The sequence below is a fragment of the Hyperolius riggenbachi genome, chromosome 5 (genome assembly GCF_040937935.1).
Source record: "Hyperolius riggenbachi isolate aHypRig1 chromosome 5, aHypRig1.pri, whole genome shotgun sequence".
Lineage (NCBI taxonomy): Eukaryota > Metazoa > Chordata > Amphibia > Anura > Hyperoliidae > Hyperolius > Hyperolius riggenbachi.
This window is the reverse complement of record NC_090650.1, coordinates 58,263,108-58,285,539: the sequence shown is the minus strand read 5'-3', so window position 1 is coordinate 58,285,539 and position 22,432 is coordinate 58,263,108. Positions and strand designations below refer to the sequence as shown.

Sequence of the window (22,432 nt, the reverse complement as noted above, 5' to 3'; positions counted from 1 at the left end):
CAACTTTAAATGACAACTGACCTGAGAAGAATATGGAGGCTGCCATATTTATTTCCATTTAAACAATACCAGTTGCCTGACAGCAATGCTGATCCATTTGGCTGCAATAATGTCTGAATAACACCAGAAAGAAGCATGCAGCTAATCTTGTCAGTTCTGACAATAATGTCAAACACCTCACCTGAAGCATGCTTGTTCAGGGTCTATGGCTAAAAGTATTAGAAGCTGAGGATCAGCAGGAAAGCCAGGCAACTGGTATTGCTTAAAAGGAAATAAAATATGGAAGCAAACATAACCTTGTTACAGTTGTCCTTTAAATGAGCGATTGTGGACTCTTTCAATGCATCGCTACTAAATATGCAAATTATCTTTTTTATGCCCCAGAAACAAGGCTTACATCTAGAACCACTGGTATAAAGCAAGCCTACAGCTTATAAAATGTACACAACCACACCAACCCCACATGCAGACAGACTGTTTCTGACTAAGTCCTCATCAGTGCATGGCAGGGACTGATATGGCTCTATGGGATAGGGCTTGGACCAGAACAACAGAATACCCAAGCATCTGAATTCTCATGCTAGGAAACTGATAGAAATCACAATGGAGGAAACTCAGCCTTAGGGTCAAAATGATTGAGAAATCAAACTCTATTGAGGTTGCTTAGGTTTCAGAACTGAAAGTTGAGGTGACTCATCTTCTCAATTAAAGAGGAACTCCGGTGAAAATAACTTAATGAAAAATAGTGCTTAATTTTTACAATAATTATGTATACATGATTTTTAATCGTGTTTGCCCATTGCAAAAATATTTACTCCATGATTTACATTTTGACATTTATCACATGGCGACATTTTTTACTGTTGCCAGGTGATGTCACTGGAAGGAGATGATGCATTTTTGGCAGTTGGAAACAGCTGTTTCCCACAATGCAACAAGGCTCCTACAGTGTGATGTCAGCACCCTGGTGCCGACATCACACTCCGGGAGAGGTTTCACCACAATATCAGCCATACAGAGCCCCCTGATGATCCGTTTGTAAAATGGAAAATATTTCTCATAGGAAAGAGGGTATCGGCTACTGATTGGGATGAAGTCCAATCCTTGGTTACGGTTTCTCTTTACATTGAAGTTTTTGGGAGAGCTTTTGGACGTTTCCATTGGTAGATTTCTAGTCATTCAGATATTTCATCCTCCTCATTCTCTATGTGAATGCATATTAGAATTTCTGTTATCATGTTTTGCTCATTTGCCTCCTGTTTCTTTTTTCCTTTCAGTTTTCTTTTCTCTTCATTTCTTTCCTTATTCTCTTTCTTAGTCATCATGATACTTTCATAAGTATAATGCTTGCTAAACTAACGTAGTGGCTTCAAACTTATAGAGGTCGGGCTGAATCTGGGGCTTTCGGCTGGTTAGTTAGTGTTATAATTTTAGTAGGACTCAGTTACTTGGCCTGAGTTTTATGTAAAAGGCTTGTCCGCAGTGTATGCCTTTAAAATCAATACAGGTTTTGTGATGCAGGCAGAGGCATCTCAGGGTCTGCGTGTAGCAGAGGATACACGCAGATACTGAGAACATGTTCCTAAAAGAAGGCCATCGGCCTACTCTGACCTCCACGTACACCACAGGAACAGTAAACATCGGTCATATTTACTAAACATCCACGTTCCTGCATTTAGGTCAAATGCCTCATTGATTATTAATCAAGTAGGTGGGTATGATGACACCACGAGTGGGTCCACCAATAATCTGATCTAGGGGGTGGCGAAGATGATGTCATATTTAACTCTTTCCTAGTCGGTATTAAACCTGGAGTGAGCGATGGAGAGAGCATTCTGCTTCTTCCTTCCGCACTAGCTCGCAAGGCCGACTGGGACCTCTAAGCATGTTCTTCCTTTCTGTAATCTGATATAATGTATGCTGTACATAGGTAGTTTAGTGTAACGTAGTTAGGAAGAAGGTACCTGATTGACTTCAGCAGGGAGTCTAATCACGAGCTTGTAACGCAACATGAAGATTGGCATGGCTAGGATATGATGAATGTATCTATCTGTATTCCTGTTTCCTGAATAAATAACGTAAACATTGAAGAAGCCTGAGAAAGTCTATCTCCTGCTTGCTGTGTGGAGAGTCAAGTGATCTCCCAGTCTGCGAGACGTAACTGTAAGCAGTTACTGGTGTCGAAGCAAGGTGATATAAGAACAGTTTATAACAGTTAGTGCCTAATAAGTGGTTGTCAGCATTCTGTTCAAGTATCACTATTTGCCCCTTTATTTTTATTGACATTGCTTCTATTGTTATCACGTTGTAACTTGCTTTTTCATGACTGACAACTCAGTTTGTTCTATATTTGTCTATGATTTCTCTTAATTAAAATTAAAAAGAAATCAGACTAATGGTTCTAACCATTCCCCAGTCTACGCAAAGCAAAAAATAAAAAATTGTGGTCAGGGCTCCACTTTAACTTGCAAGGTTTCTATCCTTGGCGTTGCCAGACAGTCACCATCCGCCAGTCACTTGACAGCCCAATTACACAATGACAGAAATGTGCGAGATTTTTTTTTTTATTATTATTTTAATGCTCATAATGAATTTCCCACAAGATGTTGGGATGGTGACAGCAATCTGTCAGTAAATAAGCTATACAAAGGGGGTGACACAAATGTACAGAAAATTAAGCATAATTTTCCCACTGCGATAAAAACGTCCTAATGCGTTCGAAGAAAAGAAAGAAAGCTGAATTAACATATCACCAATTTGGTATTCTGCTAACAGACTCTCAATCTTGCCACCGGTATCGAGATGCAATTTGCGCGCCCACCAAACCCTTTATCTCCTCCACTCCCTGCTTACATATTCATTAACCATTCCGGCTATTAGGCCTGTCCCATGCTTCATTCAAAACATTGACTTGACACAAAGGTCATTCGGAATGACTTCGGCTGATTGAAGCTGCTCATGTATATAATTTCTAATAAAGGATTGATGAATGATAAAATACGCTGAATACTTTTCCTTTAATATCACGTCTGATGTGAGGCGGTGCAGCAGGTTGCATTCCGCGCTCTGACGCATTTATATGTAAATGGATGGAGAGTGGAGGCACAGCGGTGAAGCCAGTGCGGAATCCGGGGGGCTTACGCCTTTCCGATCTTGTCACTCACCTCCCACAGCTTCCATGTCTCCCGCTCTACAATTTTATAGGCATTTATTTTAGATTTGTTGCTTTTCAAAAGCTGAATACTTAAAGGACCACTATTGCGAAAATTGTAAAATTACATGTAAACATATACAAATAAAAAGTACATTTTCCCCAGAGTTCAATGAGCCATAAATTACTTTTCTCCTATTGCTGTGACTTACAGTAAGTAGTGGAAATCTGACAGAACCGACAGGTTTTAGACCAGCTCATCTCCTCGTGGGGGATTCTCAGTGTTTTCTTTATTTTCAAAAGCACTTAGTGAATGGCAGTCGCTCCGTCCAACTGCCAAAAAGTGTAAGGTGAGAAGGGAGGCTGGCCAGCATCTTTGTATAGATATTTTTCCGGGAATGTCTTAATAAAGAATAAAGGCAAGGGTGAGAATCCCCTATGGAGAGATGGACTAGCCGAAAACCTGTCGGTTCTGTCAGATTTCTACTACCTACTGTAAGTGACAGCAACATAGAAGAAAAACATTTTATGGCTCATTTTACTCTGGAAGAAACATTCTTATTTGTATGTGTTTACATTTATTTTAAAATGTTACTCTTTGTCGCGATAGAGGTTTAAAACTAATATTGTCCCAGGCCCCAGGGTTCTCAGCCTTTCCCTCACCTCCTCCTGTTGATTCTCACAGCCAGGGGGGCCCATCCTGCAAGGCTCATAAAACCAGCATGGACATTGTAATCTTCACACCCAGAACAAGTGTAGCCACGAAAATACCTGCTCCGGAGGAAAGACCCCTTTACCAGAGGGAATTGTATTATGAAATCGATTTGTTTTTTGTTTTTGTTTCATAGTAGAGAGGGCCTTACACTAGCCGACCAACCAACCAATCAACCATCCAATTTAATTATTATAATCGAATTGGATGAAAATTGGTGCTGCCAAGTGCATGCCCGACCGACAAAGCATCCAATTTCGGGGCAGAAATTGGCTGCACAGTCGATCGTGCATGCTGGAAAATTTCAGGCCGAAGTTGGTTGGTCGGGTGCGCGGCGGTACGGCGGCCGAATTGCGAACGAGCGACGAGACGGCAAAACCCCCGCCGCAATGTATAAATGTATGTAGTGTAGTGCATTTATACATTACCTGTCCGACGTAAGCCTCCACGCGGTTTCCGTCCATCTCACTGGGTTCCGCATACACGCCGGCGGGGCATAGCGTCTGACGCCGCTAGCGTGTATGTTGCTGTTACCCGGCGAGATGGACAGACACCGTGCAGAAGCTGCTACAGGACAGGTAATGTATAAATGCACACACTACATACATTTATACATTTTGGGGGCAGCGGCTGGGTGGACGCAGCAGGCTCCGCTGATTCCTTGATGATTTCATGCTGAAATCGGACGGGAATCGGCGTGTAGTATATGGGCAGAATCGACCAAGAGACAAATTTATCTCTAATCAGATTCGATTAGAGATAAATTTGTCACTTGGTCAAATCTGCCCATAATCATTCTAATGTATGGCAACTTTTTGGGTACCTGGAGTTGGAGTTTTCATAAACTGAGGAGTTGGAGTCGGATAATTTTTTTGTACTCTAATCAAAACACCTGAAACTGCTGCAATCCATCACTACATTTCTCTCTGTAATGGAGATAATCAAACTGCAACGTGTCAATGGGTCACGACTTGTGAGGAACGACACTTGCTGCCTTGGTCTTCTCACCACAGCGTAACCTAATAATTGCCAAGACAGGAAGAATGTTAATATACTCCACATGCCAGCCGGCGCTCATTGAGCCCCACTTGCACGTATACGCAGAAATTCATTATTTCCATTATCTCAGCTAATACATCACATCTGGCCCTGATTGTTTTATGCAATTTGGCAGCAGCTGTGAAATATCATTTGCCAAAAGTAATTTTATTGACAAGACCGATTGGAAAGTTTGAATTGCCTCCATTTTAATTGCAGCACTTGTTTGCCTGGGGGACATTTCACAAGGCCTCAGCAATTTCACTGGGTGTCACCACGCTATAGCAAATAACCCTCTCACTCAGCGAGCCAATTCTCCACAGAATTCAGAAATGGCTATAAGGCAAGTGGGAAGGTCATGATGGATTCAAACTAAAGCCAACTAAGGAAGAAGCCATTGACTACTTGCCTTTAAAGTAAAAATCCTGGATAAGCCAATCAAGCCATTTCAGTTACTATATTTAAGCAAGGAATAATGATTTTTCTCTTGTGTTTGAAATATTGCTGATAACATTTCTGCTACTGAAGGCTGAGGCACTTGGACTTGAATTTGATTGCAACAACCGCTCTCCTGTAAAGTAAACAGAAGCCAAAGCACTTCTATTGGTCTTAAACTCCAGATAACATGAAAGTGCTGAACAAAGTTCAAAAAGTCATTACTCTTCTACGCTTAAAGAGAACCAGAGGTGCATTTTAAAAATCTTAATTGCACACAGAGGCTGGCTATATTGTTCTCCCCCAGAACCCCCTGCGCCCTGCTTGCCCCCATAAATCAAACCGCCGTGCTAGCGACAGCCGATTGTTTACATGGCCACTTTCACTGTCTGCCGTTCCCCCGCCTCCTCTATGTCGCCGCTCCCCGCCTGTGTCCCTTCTCTTCAATCAGCGGGTAGGGAAGTGACGCAGGCGGGGAGGGGCGATATGGAGGAGGCGGGGGAGCGGCGGAGAGTGACAGTGTGGATGAAAACATCTTGCTAGCGACACGCTGCGTAAAGGCACATGCCTTAGAGAGCTTCAGTCCTCAATGACTATATTTGCTGATGGCCAAAGATAAAAAAACTTCTTCTGCGTTTTTCACACTGGGAATGCTTTTAAATGTTCTTTCATGTAATACTGTAGTTACTGAGATTTTAGTTTTGGGCATATAAGAGCAGTCTCTGCATGCTGGGCTGCTGCTTCTGTTCAGCTATAGAGCACAGGGCCTTCTGCTTAAAAGTAAAAGGGATGGAGCACAGATAACCCCCCTGAAAAGACCACATGTTTAAAGCCAGGATACAGCTGGTAAAGCTAGCTAAGTAGTTATTTTGGTGATTTAAAAAAAAAAAATCTATTAGATGCCCATTACTTAAGGAGCTTCCACTTAGCTGCAAAGAAAACCTCTTCCACTGAATGCCAAAACAGGACTTGTAAAACATCCATACCCGGAGCTTCACTTTAAATACACAAAATTAATAAGGAATCCTGCAAGCAACTTTTGCTTTTATTGCTGTCACACTTTGTCAAATACTTCAAAGTGGAGTCAGAGTTCAGTCTCATTGTGTACACTAACCAGCCGGGCCCTCTACCACCATTTTCAAAGACGCCCAATACACAGAGCATATGATTTTCATCTTGAACAAAAATCAAAGCTATAGAAAAAGAAATCAAATAACCGCTTCCACATGTCTTATTACTTGGCTGTCTTAAGACCAGTCGTTAGGTGTTTTCTTTAATATTTACTCCGTGCAGCACCCCAGTGCCTCTGCTGCAGACCCGCTGTGTGGACAGAGAAACGTCAACATCCTGAATAGGCTCAGACAATAGCGACACATCCGGATGGAACATCAATAGAGTGAGGAATATCTTTAAAGGACAGTATCAGCTAATTAAAAATGCTCTGGCCGAGTCTCCCGCTGCCTCCTTGCTTTACAGACAGACAATTGTTCGATGCAGTTTTAAAGCAGAACTATCAGGAACATTTTTTAAAATTTAAAATATATAGTGCATTTTACTCGGGAAGAAATGTACATTCTAAACATATATTACCCTTTTCCTATGTTGCCGTCACTTACAGAAGGCAGCGAAAATCTAAAGGAACTTTTAGGATTTGGACTAATCCATCGACTCATGGGGGGAGTCAAAGTTAATTATTTAAAAAAAGCACTTATAGAACTGCAGTTGGTTAGCCCAAATGCCCAAATAGTGTGAAAACGAGTAGCTGGCTGTCATCTTTGTGTAGATCCTTTCCAGGATTGCTTTTGTAATAAATTAAGATAATACTAAGAATCTCTCAGGAAAAAATGGACTAGTCCAAACTCCATCAGAACTGTCAGCTTTTAAAGAGGAACTCCAGTGAAAATAGTGTAATAAATGTGCTTCATTTATACAATAATTATGTATGAATGATTTAGTCAGTGTTCGCCCATTGTAAAATCTTTCCTCTCCCCGATTTACATTCTGACATTTATCACATGGTGACATTTTTACTGCTGGCAGGTGATGTCAGTGAAATGAGATGCTGCTTGCTCTTTTTGGCAGTTGGACCCAGCTGTAAACAGCTGTTATTTCCCACAATGCAATGAGGTTCTCAGGCAGGAAACTGTTAGGACCATGGTCCTGACATCACACTGTGGGAGAGGTTTCACCACAATATCAGCCATACAAAGCCCCCTGATGATCCGCTTGTGAAAAGGATTAGATTTCTCATGGGAAAGGGAGTATCAGCTCCTGATTGGGATGAAGTTAAATTCTTGGTCACGGTTTCTCTTTAACCATCTACTGTATGTGACAGCAGCATAGAAAAAAATAATTTATAGTGCATGTTACGCAAAGATAAATGTAAATTATGTATGTATTTTATATCTTACAATTTTTCGCAATAGTGGTCCTTTAACCTCCCTGGCGGTATATTAAAAACCGCCAGGGGGCAGCGCTGCCGTTTTTTTTTTTTTGTTTTTTTTTAAATCATACGATAGCCGCTGCTCAGCGGCATCCCAACAGCCCCTCCGATCGCCTCCGGCGATAGGCGATCAGGAAATCCCGTTCGAAGAACGGGATTTCCTGGAGGGCCTCCCCCGTCGCCATGGCGACGGGGCGGGATGACGTCACTGACGTCATGACGTCTAAGGGAGTCCCGATCCACCCCTTAGCGCTGCCTGGCGCTGATCGGCTTGGCAGTGCAGGGGTCTAGGGGGGGCTCTACGGCAGCGCGGATAGCGGGAATCGAGCGCGGGGCGTCGGCGATCGGTGTGCTGGCGCAGCTAGCAAAATGCTAGCTGCGTCCAGCAAAAAAAAATTACGGAAATCGGCCCAGCAGGGCCTGAGAAAACCTCCTGCGCGGCTAAGGAGGTTAACTAGCCGAAGAAATAATTTCCTCTCGGGCATTTTGTGGTTGTACAGTGTTTGGAGATTGAGTGAGGGCTGGTGCACACCAAGAGCAACTCTCAGCAAACAGTAGCGCTTCGAAAAAGGCTTGGCTAATGTTATAGAATGGGAGTGATCGCACCAGAGCAATAGGATTTTTTTTCCCCAAACCCAAATGTGGGTCCTGCAGCATTTTGGAGGCGATTACGCCTCAATGTATAGAAAAATTGGAAAATCCCTTTAAAAACCATTATAACAGAGCAATTTTCCTAGCTTTTTTTTCGAGGGCTAATCTCTTCCAGGTCAAAGTGTAGAAGGATAAAATCACTACACAAAAAAGCTCCAAAAATCACTAGGCGTAAACAGAAAACCACTAATATTATACTTTAATTACTTTAAAAATGGAAAAATGAATGAATTTACCATTCTCTGGCAAACAAAATTATTCAGAATGTCTTGTAAAAAAGAGGGTTTCCATTAGTCCAACGCCTGCTTGATTTCCCTTAGTGTGAGGGGAGAAGTAGTTTACATTTACAGAGAAAACATCTTTGGAGGATGAGTGTTTAGAACGGTGGGAAGCTTTGCATATTTCTGCTGGGATGACAGTTACGGATTTGGGACAATCACGACTGAGCGGAATCCGAATAACTTTAATAATAATAACAAGGCGGTTATTTGCATACCACTTGGTGATAAATGGAAGCGAAAGCGACTGAACACACCAGAGGAGTTATGACTCAAAAAGGAACACAAATCTTCCAGCCGAATAGTAAAATGCTGACAGTTGTAGCATTTCTAATAGACTTTCCGTGTAGCATTCCTAATAGACTTTCCCTGTGTGGTCAACAGAACGGAGCCTTCAAAGCTATATAGAAATTGCTTTAAAGAAAGGTGGCGTCAAAGCCTCTTTGAACATTACAGCGCTAACACATGTGAAAGCCAAGATTTCTGCTGTAGAGAACAGTTTCTCGAATACCAGGAAATGTATTTAAGGGAACCCGTCCTGCAAGTGAAAGCTGGTACAACTGCTCTACTAAAGCTCAATAAACGATCTAGAATTTAGAGGGTTCCAGATTTATAAACAAAGCTCACACAGCGGCATGGCAAGCTGCACCAACTCTGGCTTTTAATGGGATGAACCCTGTTCACCTCCACAGCTGCCCCTCTCTTAACTGAAGACTGCCACAGCTTCAGAAGTTTCCAGCAGTTGCGGTCTTGAGCCAACATAGACTATCCTTTGCCTAAGCGTACAAAACAGTGCGCAACTGCGCATGCAGCCGGGTAAGCCAGAACCACAATAAAGAGCAGAAGTTTGGGCAGTCCTGAGCCTTCGGTACAGAAAGTTGCTGCACAAACGTCTAGCATACTGCTGTCAAGTTTTAATTTATCCACGTCGCAACATAGCCAAAGCTTCCAAAGACTTACAAAGTCTCCCACGGCGGGAGATTCAAACGGAGTAGCCTGCAGGGGAACAAGGACACCATAAGGAGAGCAGGAAGGGTCAATAAGACCCAGAGCCGTCCCTCTTTTTAAAGAGAAACTCCAACCAAGAAATTAACTTTATCCCAATAAGTAGCGGATACCCCTTTTACATGAGAAATCTATTCCTTTTCACTAACCGATCATCAGGGGGCGCTGTATGACTGATATTGTGGTGAAACCCCTCCCACAAGAAGCTCTGAGTACCGTGGTACTCCTGGCAGTTTCCTGTCTGTGAACCTTGTTGCATTGTGGGAAATAACTGTTTACAGCTGTTTCCAACTGCCAAAAAAGCAAGCAGCAGCTACACCACCTGCCAACAGTAAAAATGTCACCATGTGATAAATGTCAGGATGTGAATCAGGGATTTAAAAGATTTTACAATGGGCAAACACTGACTAAATAATTTATACATAATTATTGTAAAAATGAAGCATTTTGTATTACATTATTTTCACTGGAGTTCCTTTTTAAGTATGTGAGTTTAATTTTTTTATGCTTCAGACTCACTTTAATGCATTTCAACTCACTAAAATAGCTCTGCAGACTTCTGCAAGGGGGAATTACTGCAAGGGGGAATGACATCATACTGTGGACTGTGGACGGAGAGGTGAAAAGGCTGGCACTGCATCCGAGTTATATTCTAAACAACTGGTCTAACAGTTAGCTTTCCTCAATGTCAGTAAAACATGAACGAAGAACCAGGTCTTTGCATTTGTCTTTCAGCCCACAATTTACATGGGGACGCTTGCACTTTATAAGAATAGGAAAATGCTAAGTGTGGATTGGACATCACTTTATAAAAGTCTTTAAATTTATAAAAGTCATAGGTTACTCCTAGCTGAACAATACAAGAAAAATAAAAGTAATCAAGACTGCTTTATAATACATCAACATTTCATACTACACAGCAGAGCAAATATAGAAGGAAAATGTTATACAGTAAAAATACTTACCGGTTCCCTTACGTTTGGTACCGGATTTTGCTCAGGGGTCTAAACAAGAAAAAACAACATATGTTAATCCACACAATGACAAATATGAACATCCACTATAAAACATATTGAGGCCCCATATAATTAGGCCAAGGACCTAAGGCCAGGAATGTTAGTAAAAGTTGACCAGTGTACAAAGCAGGGCTGTGGAGTCGGAGTTGAGAAATCAGTAATTTTCGGGTACCTGGAGTCGAAGTCGGTGGATTCAATAAAGTGAAGTGTCGGATGATTTTTGGACCAAATCAACAGCCTTTGTAAAAATTAGACTAAGAGTAGGAGAGGGGTCAGTAATTTTGGGTACCTGGAGTCGGAGGTTTCATAAACTGAGTTGTCAGATCTTTGTACAGACTCCACAGCCCTGATACAAATAAGGAGCTCAACTATTGAGATGATAGGCCATCAGGACCATATGGATCCTGGAGATTTCAAAATTCTGATTCATAACATTAGGCGGAGTGTCACGCACAGGTGACAAACAATACTTTCCCCCTATACCCTCAGCCCACAAAACTAAGCAAAAATTAGATCTTCCAACTCTAAAAAGGAAAGTATGTCAGAGAAAAATTAAAGAAAGAAAAGTTGAGGAAAAACCGCCCCACAGGCCTGGAGGCCAGGGAGAGAAAAACAGAAAGGAAGGTGAGATCCCACACTGGACATCCATCCAAGTGACCCCGCTAAGAGTAAATGCTGATGTGTAAACAAGGAAAGGTACCCTGAATTTAATAAGGGTTATGTTTTATGGAGAGTGATAACCTAAGCTAGTCATAGTGTTTTTATATTCATCCGATTCTACAAAAATATTCCAGTGAACCCATGTTTGAGAGCATATCTTGACTCTGCCAAAAAAATTAAGCTTATAGAGACTGCTGAGGGCAGAAGGGAGCTGGAGCCCCAGATATGCAATTGCACGAGGGACAAATTTAAAGGACTGGTTCTGTTGGAGCAGAGAACAAAGCCCCACTGGACAAGGGGATCCGCATGACCGGAAAATGTGTTTACGTTTTCCCATCTACCATTCTTTTTTTGGGTAGTGTGGCCTAATCACACTAAAGCCAGCCAACCCTCTCTTGTGGTCAGGGACACCATCATCAAGCGAAAATCTATGGTTGCGGTACTAAAACCCAGTTTTACAGCAAACCTGGAGCTAAAATAAACTTATGATATAATGAATTGTATGTGTAATACAGCAATAGAGCATTACAAGCAAATAACTTATTGTTTTATTGTACACGAAGAGTTAAAGTGAACCTCCGGACTAAAAATCGACTCAGCAGCACTGAAAAGGCCTGGTGTTTCTTTAACAGTTTCACAGCATCAGAACTTTGTTTCTCTTATCCAAGCCTCATTTTTAGCTGTACAGAAGAAAACTGGCCGGGCTTTTTTCCCCTGATGCTGTGCAAAGCATGATGGGATTTCTGATGTTGTTCTCGTTCTGCTGTTTTGGTGCAAATTTTTTTTTTTTACATTTTGAATTTGACATTTGAAGCCTAGTGTGTGCAGCTGGGATGGGTGATCAGGACACAGGACAGTTGGAACTGTGTCTCCTGCTCCTTGTCACCTCCTTTCAACCAAAAAGATGGCTGCCCCCATGACAAAGATGGCAGCCCCCATGAATCACAAACATTTGCCTGTTCTTTTAAAACAGGGTGGGTAAAAAATTATATTACCTATCTATTCTAATTAACATAACGAATGTAACTTAATGACAGTATGTTTGTTTAGGCTGAAGTTCCCCTTTAAGAAACTTCAGCTGTTATCTATGCAAAAGAGCTTCTCTGAGCTCTCAGACCCAACTTGGGTCAGCTACAGCAGCTGTTTCCAGGAGCACTTATACATCAAAGAAACAGTCAGAGACACATTAAGATAAGATTTTTCGTCCAGGGTAGTTCAAAGGATTATTAGCAGGGCTGTGGAGTCGGAGTCGTGGCAATTTTGGGCATCCGGAGTCGGAGTCGTTGATTTCATAAACTGAGGAGTCGGAGTCGAAGTCTGAGCTATTTTGGGTACCCGGGGTCGGAGTTGGAGTCGTGGTTTCATAAACTGAGGAGTCGGAAGATTTTTGTACCGACTCCACAGCCCTGGTTATTAGCCCTGCATTTTAGTTTAAAACACAGAGAGCCATATGCAATTGACTTTTTCACCTGAGTTTTCTCCTGGGTGAAATTTTTACAACTTGTAAATAAAATCCCTTTTAAATCACCAACAAGCAAACAAATACTCAAAATAATTTTGACAGCACTTTTCATCTACTTTTTGGTACTTTTTCCATTATAAAGGGCTAAAAAGTTACTTTAAATCAAAGATGAAAAATTATCTCCTAGGAGAAAACGTGAATTGCATATGGGCCAGAGTGTGATTTGTAAATTGCAAATATGTGACAGAATTATGCAATGTTAAAAAAAAAAAAAAACACTATATTTTAAAATAAAAATGAGACTTTCTTTGCTACTAATGTTCTATGAATTATCCATACTACACATATAATTTTTACAAAAGTTGTTTTTACTTCAGTGTAACTAAGGATTTCTAAGAGATTTTAATGCACTGAGGGGCTGTTCTTGAACATGGGAGCTACAAGAAGCCAAAATGCAGTTCCAGTCTATAAATTCTGCATATACATTATCTCAGCCTGACACCCGCACATCACAGCACATGGAAGGAATGACGCCGTGCCGTAACCACCACCGTATGCATGGATGACATTTCAATTGAATTCCACAGGAAAGGAAAACCAAGAAATGAATCAAACACCAGCAAACTGTGGGAGCTGAATATTTAACAAAGGAAATTAGTCATTTATCAAAAATCAGATTAACGGTGCCATCTGGGCATAGCACACGCATCACGCCAGCGCACAGCAAATAGAGGAGGAGGCCAGCCATGTGACTGCTTGTCACTGACACTAAGTCAAATACAGTTGTCACAGCTTGTGCGCAGCTAAATTACATTCAAAACTCCAGCTGTACTGTGAGTGAGACGCTCATCTGCCTGACACATAATAAACTCCGCCGGATCGCTTAATCTCGCTCAGAATCCGGAGTCCACACAAATCATAGGACCGCGGCAGAAGACTTCCAACGCTGTCAGGGCAGCAGCAAAAACAGATGGAAAGAAAGATGCATCTTCGAGATTGTCAGAAAAGGCTTCAATAGCGATCGGGAGGAAATTAAATATTTTACATTGCTGTTTTCTGACTTTGTGTATTCCAGTGTGCCACCTGGATTGGTATTTTGTTCAGGCTGAATTATTTTCCTTGGTCTTTGTAGGCACCAGGTTACAGAGCTTGTTCTTCTCTGAGCAGAACCTTCCTGAGTAGCTGAGGCCATTTGTAAGATACCTGGTGAGGAACCCAGACACTAGCCACTCCCTGCACCGCAGAGTGTCCGCGCTACAAGCTGTAGCTTTCTCCATGAGTTTCAGTCTGTGCCTTACCCCTAAATAGTGCAAAAATCTATTGTAGGAATCAGTAGTCAGACTCCGAAACCTGTCTCCATATTCATTTATCTAGAATATATTCTATGGTATTTGTGTCGGAAGAGCCGCTTTAATGATGCACTTCACTTATGCAGAGTTTGAAAGAAAAAGTTAAAATGATACCATATAAGAGGAGTGCTAATAAGAATAAAGAGTAATTACAGATGTGGGCTTATGCAGGCTCCCAAAGGTGGTGAGGATGAGGATAAGGATAAGGATAATTACAGAGGAAAGTAAAACATTTTCTCTTTTTTTGATCCATTATCAAGATGCATGCATTTGCACAAAATCTGCATCAACTCAGAATCGTTGGCCTCATGGACCATTGCTGCTGGACAGAAATGAATTAAGATCAAGCCCTAGGCAAGGTAGCAGGATTTGCCAATTGCTAATGGTCATCTAGCTTTGTTTTAGTAAGGTTTAGTGAGGTCTAGCATCCACCAGGCCTCTAGACCAGGCATGGGCAAACTTGGCCCTCCAGCTGTTAAGGAACTACAAGTCCCACAATGCATCTGCCTTTATGAGTCATGACTGTGGCTGTAAGACTCCTGCAATACATTGTGGGACTTGTAGTTCCTTAACAGCTGGAGGGCCAAGTTTGCCCATGCCTGCTCTAGACACTCTCCAGGTCCTACACCCAAGGTAAGTTTTTTCAACTATATGAGTCATTTATTTTTCATTATTGGGGAAAAATTTAACTTGTGTGTGTGATACATTGGCGAGATTGTTCAAACGTTACAATCAGAAACATTTCTGGAATTGAGAATATAGAAAAAAAATAGTTTCCTGTGTGGTCTCCTTAAAGTGGTATGAAACTCAGCATTGCCTCTTTGTTCAAAAAGATTATTTACAGCATAAACGCTACCACCACAAAAAAATTCTGTAGCAGAACAGCATTCAAACAGTAATGCTGGGTACACACGTTGCAATTTCCCGCGCGATCCGTGGGATCATTTCGATTTCCAACATGTTCGATCCGGTTTCGATGGACAGCCATCGATTTTGCATACTTAATATGCAAAATCGACGCCTGTATCCATCGAAACCCGATCAAACATGTTGGAAATAATCGAATCGATCCCACGGATCGGGCGGGAAATCGCAACGTGTGTACCCAGCATTAAACACAGCACTTTGTTCTTCAGCAGAAAGCTCCTCGTCTCAGTGGGCAGCTTCTGGCCGCATCCAAAGAGGTGATAACCTCTTTTGTTTACATTCCTTTGTCAGGCATATTTAGTAATCTTTAGCAAACTGCAGAAACTGAGCTGTACTGAGCTGAGAAGCAGAAAGTGCTGAGAAGTGATCACTACACATATTTTAATATATTAATACAGCAGCTATGCAATAAAATGCCCTGGCAGCTTCCAGAGTAGATAAACTGTGCTTTGGGAATTTGTAATTTGTAAACAGACAATATTACTTGTGCACAAATATGATAATTGTATGGGAAAAAAAAGTAGGAAAACAAATTTGTGTTTAATGTTATGTCAGCGTTGTATTCTGCTTTAACTGCAATCAAAATTGACAGGACGTGTATTTGATTGGCCACATTCATGCTGCACATAATTTGCATGAAGTCTACATGCAAGCCTGAACTATTTTCATGTTATCGACCATTTCTTGTGAGCAACATGAACTGACTGGCTACATCCACAGCGTAAGAGCGGTGATCATTTTATAGGTCTGATAAGTTAGCTGTAATGATACCTTCAGCTGATTTATTTTTCCTAAAACAAAAGCACAAAGTGGTGCATTGTCCCATACGCTGATACAATAACACAGCCCTTAAAAATACAAAGACACAATCGACATTCACACAGTTCCCCAACACCCATGAGACCAAGTTCTCCAGCAAGCCATGATTTTGGTGAATGATAATAGCCCATTCAATCAAGCACAGTGGTGTAATCACTTGAAATGTCCGCTCTGAAAGAAGGCATTTTGTGTGCAATCTGAGATACAATTTTCATTACGGATGATGAGGTAGTGAAGATGAGTCAGGCTAAAAGGATTCTTCTTTTTTTTTGTTTGTTTTTGTTAAAGACCACAGTGAAAGTTAAAGTTATAACAACAAAACCTAATAAAGCCTTAAAGGACTTACGAGGTGAATTTCATAAAAAAAAAGTCAATTACCTCATTGCAAAAGCAGACCTCAGGGCAGACGAACAGCACCTTCCTTGTCACTATCAGGTGCTTTATGAGCCTAATCCAGTCTTCATTACAAGTCGCGACCCTGCCCAGGGTCGCCTTATGAGAATCGCCGTTTTAAAAATTATCTCCTGCGCAGCTCTCATAGCTGGAGCTGCGCAGGATTACAGCCCCGCTCGTGTCCCCCCTCACTCCCTGCGCTCTATTATACGTCATGTGGGCGGCTTCTCCTGACCACCCACATGACTAAATACACAGTGCCAGCCAGCCGCGCCCCCTCAGCAGAGAATACATGCGCTGAGCGATCAAGTCCTCACTCGCTCAGCGCTTGTACTCTCTGCTGAGGGGGCGCGGCTGGCTGAACCTAATAACTGGTTGGGCCACCCTTAGCAGCAATAACTGCAATCAAGCGTTTGTGATAACTTGCAACAAGTCTTTTACAGCGCTCGAGGAATTTTGGCCCACTCATCTTTGCAGAATTGTTGTAATTCAGCTTTATTTGAGGATTTTCTAGCATGAACCGTCTTTTAAGGTCATGCCACAACATCTCAATAGGATTCAGGTCAGGACTTTGACTAGGCCACTCCAAATTCTTCATTTTGTTTTTCTTCAGCCATTCAGAAGTGGATTTGCTGGTGTGTTTTGGGTCATTGTCCTGCTGCAGCACCCAAGATCGCTTCAGCTTGAGTTGACGAACAGATGGCCAGACATTCTCCTTCAGGATTTTTTGGTAGACAGTAGAATTCATGGTCCATCTATCACAGCAAGCCTTCCAGGTCCTGAAGCAGCAAAACAACCCCAGACCACCACACTACCACCACCATATTTTACTGTTGGTATGATGTTCTTTTGCTGAAATGCTGTGTTACTTCTACGCCAGATGTAATGGGACACGCACCTTCCAAAAAGTTCAACTTTTGTCTCGTCGGTCCACAAGGTATATTCCCAAAAGTCTTGGCAATCATTGAGATGTTTTTTTAGCAAAATTGAGACGAGCCTTAATGTTCTTTTTTTGCTTAAAAGTGTTTTGCGCCTTGGATATCTGCCACGCAGCCCGTTTTTGCCCAGTCTCTTTCTTATGGTGGAGTCGTGAACACTGACCTTAATCGAGGCAAGTGAGGCCTGCAGTTCTTTAGATGTTGTCCTGGGGTCTTTTGTGGAGTCTCGGATGAGTTTTCTCTGCGCTCTTGGGGTAATTTTGGTCGGCCGGCCACTCCTGGGAAGGTTCATCACTGTTCCATGTTTTCGCCATTTGTGGATAATGGCTCTCACTGTGGTTCGCTGGAGTCCCAAAGCTTTAGAAATGGCTTTATAACCTTTACCTTTAAAAGCATACCATTATATTCCTTATTTTCTCCTGTGTCCCTCTGCGCTGTTTCTGCCACTCTCTGCTGCAATCCTGGCTTTTAATTAACGGTTTTAGGCAGTGTTTATAAACAAACTAACCAGCTTGTGATAGGCTCACATAAACAGAGTGTGTGAGTCATACAGAGTGTGCAGGGGGCCTGCAGAGGGTGTGTATCGCTTCTATCCAATCACAAGCAGCACTGCACATTCCACACATTCAAGCCTTAGCCCGACAGACACGACAGAGGAAAGGAGATAAGATTTATTACAGAGACAGTGCAATTAGGAAAGGCTGCAGTAAGCCAGAGCACATTAGAACAGGCATAGGAACTTATAGGATAGAAGAAATAAGGCTGAAAAATTTGTTACAGAATCTCTTTAAGTGATTTCTTGATTGAAACAGGTGTGGCAGAAATCAGGCCTGGGGGTGACCACAGAAATTGAACTCAGGTGTGATAAACCACAGTTAAGTGGTTTCTCACTAAATAATAAAAACCATCATTTAAAACGGCATTTTGTGTTCAATTATGTTATTTTTGACTAATAGTTAACGGTTTTTGATGAGCAGAAACATTTAATTGTGACAAACATGCAAAAGAATAGTTTTTCACATCACTGTAGATACACCATAAAGACTGGAATTTTAAATATAGACTAAGGCCTATATTTCCTAAGACCTATTTAGTAAAAAAAATAAATAAATAAATAAATTAAAATAAATTACAAATGGGACAAGTTCCAAATTTCCTTGAATCCGAAAAGATTTGCGAATATTTCAAATCTCAGATCTAAAAATCCTGTACATAAGAATTGTGTAATGTGTGTAAGAATAGTAGTTAGACTTAAAATATACTCGGCAGCCACATAAGTTCTGCTATGATGATGTTCTCCCTCCTGTGCGGATTCTTCTGGTACAAGTGTTCAGCCATGAGCCCTTCATTTGGAGGTTGCTGGTTCTGATAGCTACAATAGGAAAAGGCATTCCCAGCATTCGTTTAGACTGCATGACTTCTGTAGTCTCTCCGATTTACTGTATCGGTCTATAAATGTTCAAGTCTAAAGGGATACATGGAAGCCTCTGCATGTGCCTTGCATTTTACTTTCATATGTCCTGCCCGGCAGTATATTGGCACCAATGGTTTAAGAAGTAGGACAGGGTGTACCCCCCTATTGTCTGTCTCCTTTGCCTGTTAATTTTACCGAATGTCTCATTGTTAGTTACCAACTGCTCCAGGCTGGTCTTAAAATCTCATTTGTTTTACTGCATGCTCTAATCATAGTGAATTTACATTTATTGTAGCATTGACTACACAACAAAAAGGGGTTAGTTGGGATGCGCTAGAGCCTATACATTCCCTGACCTCTCGGGGGAGCCACCCACTGTCACAATATTTACCGAATACAAAAAACTTGCAGAGGGTGTCTTCAAAACAGTATCAAAAATGTATATCATTATATAATGAAATAATTTGTATCAATACATTTTTGATACGGTTTTGAAGACACCCTCTGCAAGTTTTTGGTATTTTGTATTGACTACACAAGTCAGTAATTTACCTCACTAGCCCGGTAATTTTACTTTTCCATGCGGCAAAAGCCTTAGTGAATTGAAATTAATATTCAGTAAAATCAACTGTTTTCTGCATTACCGCATGCAGTAATGCTTAGTGAATTGAGGCCTATGTACCTGAACCAGTGTTTAGATGGGCTTAAAGGGAAGGTGCAAGATGATTAAAGACAAAAAAAAAAAATCTACTTACCCGATGCTTCCTCCAGCCCCTGGCAGCCATCCTGTGCCCTCGTCGCAGCTTCGCATCCAGCCGGTGGCCACGGGGTCCCCTCTGGTGCAGATGCCGGCCTTGCCAGGTTGGCATCTACTGCGCCGAGCCGCTCAGGATCTCGCTGACGTCATCTGGAGTGTACTGTGCAGGCGCAGTAGTTCTGTGCAGTACACTCCAGACGACATCAGTGTGACCGCGAGCGGCTCTCGCTTAGGCGCAGTAGATACTGACCTGACAAGGTTGGCATCTGCACCGGAGGGGACCCCCGGGCCACCGACTGGATGCGGGGCTGCGGCGAGGGCACAGAACGGCTGCCAGGGGCTGGAGGAAGCTCCGGGTAATATTTTTTGTTTAATCTTCTTGCACCTTCCCTTTAAGGTGACCATCTTCAAATTAAACTCTACTCTTTGCAAAAGATACAAAAGTCTATCTCCTTCTCATTTGTTCAGTCGACTCGGACTCTTCGTGACCATATGTACGTCTGCATGGCAGATGTCTCTGTCAATCATGGCTTCCTTCAGCTGTTGCATGGGCATGCTCATAGCTTTACATATGCCATCTATCCATCTTAGCTTCTGTTTTCCTTTTCTTTGTTTGCCCTCAATTTTTCCAAGTATCACCGATTTCTCCAAATATCTTGGTCTTCTCATTATGGGACCAAAGTAGGAGTTTTAAAAGTAGTATCAGCCCTTTCAAAATTGGCATGCTAACATTCAAATCCCTACACGACCTAGGCACCAGATACCTCCCAAAACCTCAGATCAAGAGGATAGAATAACTTGACCACACCCAGAGTCCAACTAAAAACCTTTGGAGCTTTCTGTCATGCTGACCCTACCCACAGGAATGCCTTGCCAAGATTAATCAAGACAGCTTCTACCCTGGAGAGGTTTACATCAAAAATGAAGACACCTGTTTAGTCTGGCATTTATGACCACATAACTTTCTCCTCAGTACATACCACTATGTACTGATCCGAGACAAGCTTATGCACTTTGGGTCCCATGGGAGAGAAAAGTGCTTTACAAATATTTTGTTGCACTAGTAAACATTCCAGCCTTGTTTCTTAAAGTATTGACTAATTAGATCTACTAGCAGTCAAGGTAACTCAGTAGCTTTAGCCACATCCACAGTAAAAGAGCATCCTTTTTTCTATGCATGACCTCATTTATAGTCCAACTTTCACATCCATGTGTTACTACTGGGAAGACCATAACTATCCTGATCTTTGTTGGTAAAGTGACATCTTTATCCTTTAGTATCTTGTCTGAATTTTCCACAGCTTTCCTTGCAAGCAACAAGCGTCTCTTAATCTCATAGCTGCAGTCACCATCTGCACAGATCTTCAATCCCCGGAATATTAAATCCGTTACAGCCTCTACTTTTTCTTCATCTATTTGCAGATAGTTCATTGGAGCAGATGACGTCTTTAGTATTCTTGAGGTTACGCAGTAGACCAGCTTTAGCACTTTCTTATTTGACATTCATGACTAGATTCTTTAGCCACTTGAGGACTGGCCATTAAACCCCCCTTCGGGACCAGAACAGTTTGCCTGGTTTAGGTGTCCCCAGTTTGGATAGCCAGGCATAGGTGTTTTCACTATAGATTGTCAGGCATGGGTATCCTCGTATAGATTTGTATCCCCAGTAAAGGCAAGCCTTTATTAATTTACTCACCTCCATAGGTCCTCCTCTCTCCCAGACCTACAGCCTTGCATTGCCGCTAAGTTCCAGGTCCCGGCTTGGTAAATAAGTTCTCAGGATCCGCACCGTCTAAAATCTTCTTTTATTTCAGCTTTTTAAAATTCCATAGCAGGCATAAATATGTGTATCACACAGCCATGACGCACAGCGTTTCAGAATAGCTCTTTCTTCAGATGGCGTCAGACACACACTCAATCAACAGACAAAAAAGCCTTGCTTAAATAGTTCCAAAGTGGACCTGATGGAAGACTTCTCATTAGCATAAATGCAAATATATGCAAATACATATCCCTTTCCAAGCCAATAGGAATACTGCCTACACATCTCCATAGAGGTTAATATGTTTTCAAGCCAGAGACAGAAACAGCCAAAGCTTCACAGGAATCTTTGATGGAAAACTTCTCATTAACATAAATGCAAATATATGTAAATACATATCCTTTTCAAAGCCAATAGGACTACTGCCTACACACCTCCATAGAGGCTAATATGTTTTCAAGCCAGAGACAAAACAGCCAAAGCTTCACAGGAATCTTGTAAAAGTTACTCTGACACAGCATACCACACACAAAGGTGCAGAGCCAGTGTCACTCATTGTAACAAATCCTCAGCAATGGGGTCAGCTAAACTTGTACTAGCTGATCACATCCATTTCAGCATAAAGATTGTCTCTAGCCAATCATCTGCAAGGTTATAGTATAAACTTCAAGACTGACATCACAGCCCACCAATCACACTTCTCAAACCGCACCGCGCATCAAAACGCACTAACGCATCAAAACGCACTAAAACAGCAAAACGCACTAAAACAGCAAATGACGCCGACAACCGTCTCAAAACCGCCTCAAAACCGCCTCAAAACCGCACGCTTCGCCGCATCTGTACGCATCGGCGGCCAATCCGCTTCAAAAGCGACAACATCCGCCCAAAAATTTTTTTATTGCGTAAGACCAATGCGAAAAATACATTAAATCGCAGCCAACACGCCTTTGACGCGGTTTGAGGCGGTTTTGAGACGGTTGTCGGCGTCATTTGCTGTTTTAGTGCGTTTTGATGCGTTAGTGCGTTTTGATGCGCGGTGCGGTTTGAGAAGTGTGATTGGTGGGCTGTGATGTCAGTCTTGAAGTTTATACTATAACCTTGCAGATGATTGGCTAGAGACAATCTTTATGCTGAAATGGATGTGATCAGCTAGTACAAGTTTAGCTGACCCCATTGCTGAGGATTTGTTACAATGAGTGACACTGGCTCTGCACCTTTG

At 42.0% G+C, this 22,432-nt stretch overlaps 1 protein-coding gene across 27 annotated transcripts in view; it reads right to left on the bottom strand.

Annotated features, from left to right (window-relative positions):
• The window catches only part of PARD3 (par-3 family cell polarity regulator), a 771,876-nt gene that overhangs the window by 363,597 nt on the left and 385,847 nt on the right, over positions 1–22,432 (bottom strand). For all 27 annotated transcript variants that reach the window (XM_068235737.1, XM_068235760.1, XM_068235761.1 and 24 more), the window contains one exon: positions 10,679–10,717. In XM_068235737.1, the coding sequence (XP_068091838.1) occupies positions 10,679–10,717 (39 nt within the window). The remainder of the gene's footprint in view (positions 1–10,678; positions 10,718–22,432) is intronic.